A 7,105-nucleotide genomic window follows, 5' to 3' on the forward strand; every position below is an offset into this window, starting at 1 on the left:
TTTGACACGAATGCTGCCCCATTGTCTGACACCACTGTTCCTGGCAGACCATGCGTGGCAAACAAGCGCCTTAAAACTTTGATAACGGCTGCTGATGTGGGACTGGAAACTAAGGCTACCTCCAACCATTTCGAGTATGCGTCGACCACAACCAAAAATGTTTTCCCTTGAAAGGGGCCCGCGAAATCTATGTGAAGACGGTTCCATGGCGCCTTTGACTGTTCCCACTAATGAATAGGTGCCCCGGGAACCTCAGGTCGAACCTCTTGGCATGTTTTGCACGTGTTTACCCACATTTCTATTTCCTTATCCATCCCTGGCCACCACACATAACAACGTGCCAGGGATTTCATTCTGACCATTCCCGGGTGCCCCATGTGCAAGGTCTCTAGAATGCGATTCCTCAGTGGGTTAGGAATGACCACCCTGTCCCCCCACAGTATGCACCCCTTATGAAGTGACAACTCATGCTGCCGCATTACGAATGGGCGGAATTTTTCTTCTTGGCCCCCACTGGGCCACCCCCTCCCTACCCAGGCGAGGACTCGGGAGAGTGTGGGGTCCTTTCGCGTCCTGGCCGCCACTTCTTCCGCGGTCACAGGAGCGCCTGGCAGAGTTTCCAACATCGTGACCTGTTCGGCTGGTGCTGGATCACAATCACCAGTTCCCTGGAGTGGCAGCCGGCTGAGGGCGTCTGCGTGACAGAGCAATTTCCCTTTCACATGACATATTTTATATTGGAACCCATTTAAAAAGATCGACCACCTGAGCATTCTAGGAGACAGGATTTGAGGAGTTTGTTTGTTGGGGTTAAACAGGCCTAGTAATGGCTTGTGGTCCGTTTCGATTAGGAACGATCGCCCATACACATAGTCATAGAATTTCTTAACCCCCGCTACCACAGCCAATGCCTCTCTGTCAATCTGCGCGTAGTTCCTCTCGGTGGAAGTAAGAGTCCTTGAATAGAATGAGATGGGTCTGTCTGACCCATCCGCCTCTCTGTGGCTGAGCACAGCTCCCAACCCATATTGCGATGCATCACAAGCAAGTACGAGGGGCTTCGTTTCGTCATAATGTGCCAAAACGCTCTCAGCAGACAACATTCCCCTTATGGTTTCGAAAGCCTTTTGTTGCGGCTTTCCCCAATGCCAGACGCACTTCTTCTGCAGAAGCCTGTGCAAGGGCTCTGCCACCGCTGCTTTGTGCGGTAAAAACGCATGGTAAAAGTTTACCAGACCCAAAAATGATTGGAGTTCCGTTTTGTTGCTGGGTTTGGGTGCATTAGCGATGGCCCTAACCTTGCTTTCCATGGGGTGCACTCCCTCAGCATCAATGGTGTAACCGAGGAAATCCACCGTAGGAACTCCAAAAATACATTTCTCCTTTTTTAGATGGAGTCCAGCTTCCTGGAACTTGTAAAGCACCTGTCTGATGCGGCTTTCCAACTCGTGGGGGTTCCTCCCCGATATTAGGACATCATCAAAATACACGAGTGTGCCCGGTACTTCCCTTAATAACCTTTCCATAATGCCCTGGAATATTCCTGGAGCTACACTTACTCCAAATTGCAATCGGTTTACCTTAAATGTTCCTTTGTGGGTTACAATAGTCTGAGCCTCTGCGGTCTGTGGTGTTACAGGTAACCGCTGGTACGCCTGGGCAAGATCAATTTTTGCAAATACCTTGCCTCCCGCCAACTTTGCTAGCAGTTGCGACACCACTGGAATGGGGTAAGAATTTCCCCGAATTGCCTTATTTATTGTGCATTTATAGTCTGCGCAGATACGCACTTCCCCGTTTGCCTTTAGCGGGGTCACTATTGGGGTTTCCCACCGCGCTGAGTCAACTGGTTCCAATACCTTTTGCTGGACTAGTTTGTCGAGTTCTGCCTCTATCTTGGGCTGCAAGGCAAATGGTACTCGTCTTGGTTTAAGGCGGACTGGTGTCACCCCTTGGTCCAACTCAAAATTAATGGGGGGCCCTTTATAACACCCCAGACTGCCATCAAATAATGGTGTGAACTCCTCATAAAGCTTCTCGAATGTGTTTGGGGCTATTGTTATGGCGTTCAACCCAGATATGCCCAGCCCTAAAGCAGGAAACCAGTCTGTTCCCAATAGGCTAGTGCGCTTTCCCTTGGCAATCACCAGCTTAAGCACAGCCCTTTTGTTTTTAAAACTTACATTGACGGAACACATTCCAAGGATGTGTATCCTGCAGGCCGAGTACGATTGTAATGTGGCGGGGAATGGCTCCAATGGAGGAAGCTTACCCCCTAAAAAAAACGACCTCGCTGTTTTGTCGGAGACAATCGTGAATCCTGACCCAGAATCTACCTCCATCTGGCAAGGGTGGCCCTCAATGCTGACCTGGATTGATGCCTTCCCCTGAGCAGGAAACTGAACAGTCTTGCCCTCAATCTCGGTGAGGTAGTTGCAGTCGTCCACAACGTGTGCCGATGAGTTTTCCTGTCGCCGGGACGATCGCGGGGATCCTGATGTTCCCCCGGTAGCCGACCTGCATACCCGAGCAATGTGGCCCATTTTTCCGCAAATGCGGCACGTGGCATTCCGGAACCGGCACTTCCGACGTTCGTGCGCACCCCCACAACCGGGGCAGTCGAGTTTTCTTCCCTTTGTTCCCGATGAACCAGCCCCCAGGGATCCAACGGCGCGGGATGGGCTCTGGGACGGGCTGGACTCCTGGCTGCACATAGCGTGGGCTGTTTCTGCTGCCGGCCTGGTGCTTCGTTGTGGGGTTTTCTGCTTTTCCCCCTCTGCAGTCTCCGTGGCTAAGGCCTCGCGCACTGCCGTTGCTAGATCCACCTCTTCCTTTGCAGCGATTCGACGGCGGGCCTTACTACTGCTCAGGCCGCCAATGAACTGGTCAAGCAGCGCCTCCTCAAGAGCCACGAACTGACATTGCCTCGCCAGGACCTTCAGCTCAGCAAGGAACATGGAGACCGATTCGCCATCCTTCTGCCTCCTATTATGGAACTCTATGCGGCGTGTTGTCTTAGTTGCTGCTGGGGCCAGGTGCCTCGTAAGTTGGTCTGTTATCTGCGCCAGCGTCGCTGTTTCTAGCGTGAGAGGAGCCACCAACCCTCGGGCCAACTCGAAAACTTCGGCACCGCAGCAACTCAGAAAAACAGCCTTCTTCCTGTCGCTGTTGGTGATTCCTTGCGCGGCAGCAGCAAAACCAAAACGTTGGAGATAGGAATCCCAAGCCTCCGCGGCTCCCGGTTTGAACGGCTCAATTATCTTACTTCCTGCCATGGCGTGATCAGGAGCGTTTACGACTTCTTCCTCCTCTTCTGCTGACTCCGGATGCCGATCACTGTCCTCCATTTACGGCAAGCCGGATCCCATCCTCGTCGCCAGAATGTAGTGTCGTCAATGACTGGAGGCAAGAAGTAGGTACAACATTTCTTTATTTCAGGTGCTGGAAGGACTCGGGGGAATGGGGAAAACTGGGGTTTATATAGAAACAGTTATCTAGTGGAGAGAGATACATTTTGGCGGGAGCCAATGGCACGGCTTCCCTCCTGTGGGAACCAATCCAACAGAGGATCCAAATTCTGCTCCCTGCCTCAGCAAATGGTTGCTGTTCCCGCTGTAACTAGTACATTCAAATAAAGACTGTAATACAACACAATACATTATGCTATCATCTAGACTGTGTTATTGCTTAATACACAACAGGGTGATAGAGGATGGCAGGGGGATGGGGGTCAGTGCGCAGGAACCAGAGCAGTAGGGCCCATCAACAGAGTCAGAGAGGCCCCTGTCTCCACAAACATGGCAGACTCTGAGGCATAGGGAGCAGTGGAAGGTATGCTCAAGGAGAATGAGACCGGCAAGGGCCCACAGCCCAGCTTCTAGCTGGCCAGGTGGGGCTTGTGAGGGATCCTATTCCCTCCCCTTCAACACTTCCCCAGCAGTGACTCTCCCTAAGTTTCACTGACAACTAGCATGAATCCTTCGGTGTTCATATGGGAGTTGTCTCTGGGGTACCTCAGGGCTCTAAGGTTGAAAACCTTTTGCCACCTATGGGATCTCCCTACCAGGGTTCCCAACTACTGCAGTTTGCCTCCCCTTTAGGCAAATAAATGGCACACTTGGCTTCACTGTCCAGCCCTCTGTATGACAGGAGAATAAGCAAACTGTTTCCTCTTCCCCAGGAAAGCTTTGTTCTCTCCTCTTAGTCACACTTCTTAAGGTACTGATACACTTCCAGAGTCAACGAACGTTTAAGCACATTTAACTTTATTAGGTAACTTGAAAACATGGATGTCTCGGGTTATTACTGGTACAAATCTTCTTCTCATGTAATTCAGCTTTGTTATAATATTTCCTGCATCCCTTTAGCAATGGTAATGACCTTTTCTCCCATTCCCCAAAGCCTAACCTCGCATTTTCTCTCTCTAATCCTCCACCCCCAACTGCCAAACCCCCAACTGCCTTTTAACCGTTGTTCCCCCTCCTTTTAGAATGCCAACTAGCTCTGCCTCCCAGGGAACACCTACCTAAAATGGGAGTGATAGGTTAGCCCATGATGAACCTGAATCATCAGCAGGCATATTCCGCCACAGGGCTCACTAGCTCTGGGAGGAGGTGTGTGATTCCTTAGCTGGAGTAGGCTCAGAACAGGTGAGGGTCACATGCCTCATCAAACCCAGATGCTGCAATCAGCATGCAAGGTATAAAACGGCAGCAGAGCTGAGGTGCTGTGTCTGCTCAACTGCCCATGTTGATGGACCTCAGCTTGGAAGTGCCAGGATCTCTACGGGACTGTGCTTTGATTTGGACTTTGGACATGTGGATTGATCCTGCATCGGGACCTTGACATACTGATTTGCTACCAGGTAAGCCAGGGGTTCAAGACAGGTGGCAACATGTGAATGGGTCTTTTCTGCAGTGGCTCTCCATTTGTAGAATGGTCTCCCTCGGGAGGTTCAGCAGGTGCTTTCATTATCTTTTTTTTTTGGTGATCACTCGTAGCCAAGTAAGATTGTCTTCCATAAACACAGTTTTAAAAGTGAGTCTGTAAGTGACTATGGAGCCAATTCTGGATCTACATGTCCTTCTACAGTGGGGACATAGGTTTCTGGGTGGGAGTTGATCACGGTGAGGGTTTGCCAAGCGTGCCTTCCTCCTGGCACATTTCTCCCTTTCGTCCTGAGTTTGAGTGTCTTCAAAACCTATGACACCTTTGGTAAAGGCTGTTCTCCAATTGGAGCGCTCGCAGGCAAGTGTTTCCCTTTAGGCGCCAGGCAACAATGTTCCTCTTCAACCAGGCTTTTAAAAATGTGTTGTGGGAGGGGGAGATTATTGGTTTGTCTTTGTTTTTATTATGTATCTTGTGTTTTTGTATTGTGATTTTGTGCTGTGAACTGCCCTGAGATCTATGGGTATAGGGTGGTATACAGAATTAATAATAGTAATAATACCTAGGGGGAGGCTTTAAGCAGAAAAATGACAGGAAGAGTGCTTTCCAGATCAAGGTCTCACAGCTTCTTTCTTCTAAATGTTGTATAGTTATTTATTTTTTTGGCTCCTTATCTCCTTGGCTCACATAACTCCATATCCTCCAACATTTCTCAGATGAAAATAGAGATATTCTAAGGAAAAGCAGGGCATTCTGGGATCATATCAGAAAACAGGATGGCTTCTGTAAATCCAAGACTGTTCATGGAAAATAAGGACACTTGGAGGGTCTGGTGTACTCTGTTCTTCTTGATTTCCACCTCTGATTTGTAGGAAAGAGGACAATTTAAAGCTAAGGAATCAGAATACCTTGTTAACAGCCCCATTCCTCCTGCTACTGCGTGTTCGGGCAGTATTGTTTTATACTTTACTGCATTTTTGTAGAATCACAGCAGCTGTGGGGGATATCAATATTCCTCAATGGGGGCAGACAGTATAGGAGTTTGCTTTTGCTCTGCGATTGCACTTCTCAGTGTCTTATGACATAATGTAGCCATGAGATTATATTAGCCGCAAACTCTGCAGTACTCTCTCAATTTAATTTAATTGAAAATGGGCAAAAATAAAATTCAAATGATCCCTTGATCCCTCAGAATCCAGGAAAACAAGTAATTTGTAGGCAATACTGCGTTTGGAAGAATCTGGGTGTTGTGATTGTATACACTCCCACCCACATCAACCATGTGGGGTCTTAACAACAGCATTCCATCCAATACACTCTCACTCTGGCTGATGTGAACTGCTCAAGGTCTCACACGGATGTTACTGCAGACTTCTGGACTCTGAAATTTTAGATATTCTCTGCCATTAAGATAGGGCCCATCATGAGATGGTAGTGATGCATGGTTGATGACTGTTAGTAGTATTGTCAGGATGCAACCATCTAGTGAGTTTTAGAGGCTTTCTCATGGGACTTTTTCATTTCCTTAATTCTTGCTACAAGGACTCATCAAATGTGGCTTCGCTTTGCGACATTTGCCCTTTCCAGAAGGTCCTTTTCCATGGTGGTGCAGATCTCATTGCATTCATGTTGGAGGGGGAGAGAGACCAACCTCAATATTTAGTTCATCCCCTACCACCCACCATTCTCTGCAAAGAAATTAGTTCCTTTTTGAACCCATACACTAAAAAAAGTTCATTTTTCGTTTTAAATACTGTACTTTCATTTGGAAAATGCAGTATTAACTAGTATTGAGTGCCACCCAGTGGTTGAAGTCAGGTAAGACATTAAGCAAACCACTTTCTAAGAAATACTGTTTGCCTAACACTAGAATGAAATAAGCACATCAATGAATACAATAGAAATAAGTACAATTCTTCTCAGTCTGTTGTGTCTAATCCTGCAGAATGATGTATTCTGCCCAGTATTTAACACTTCAGTTTGAATCCTAAATACAAGGTATAATATTCTTTCTCCACACACCCTTAGTGTTGTGAAAATCAAAATAAACATACTGGTAATATAGACTGTGACAAAAGTGATCTGGCAGACTTGAAGCTGTCTGTCAAGTGAGAGTTACAGGTAGGTAGCCGTGTTGGTCTGCCATAGTAAAAAAAAAAAAAAAAAATCCTTCCAGTAGCAACACACGAAAGCTCATACCAAGAACAAACTTAGTTGG

At 47.8% G+C, this 7,105-nt stretch overlaps 1 protein-coding gene across 1 annotated transcript; it reads right to left on the reverse strand.

The window, feature by feature from the left end:
• Positions 1-227: 227 nt before the first annotated feature.
• On the reverse strand, positions 228-3,347 carry LOC117055297 (uncharacterized protein K02A2.6-like). The gene has a single exon (XM_033164759.1). The coding sequence runs from the start codon at positions 3,345-3,347 to the stop codon at positions 228-230; it is 3,120 nt and encodes a 1,039-aa protein (XP_033020650.1).
• Between the last annotated feature and the right edge of the window lie 3,758 nt (positions 3,348-7,105).

The sequence above is a fragment of the Lacerta agilis genome, chromosome 11 (assembly GCF_009819535.1).
Source record: "Lacerta agilis isolate rLacAgi1 chromosome 11, rLacAgi1.pri, whole genome shotgun sequence".
In the NCBI taxonomy this organism is placed as follows: Eukaryota; Metazoa; Chordata; class Lepidosauria; order Squamata; family Lacertidae; genus Lacerta; species Lacerta agilis.

Bases quoted from the DNA above. Each gene is read 5' to 3' on its own strand.
- LOC117055297 (XM_033164759.1), bottom strand. From the start codon at position 3,347: ATGGAGGACAGTGATCGGCATCCGGAGTCAGCAGAAGAGGAGGAAGAA.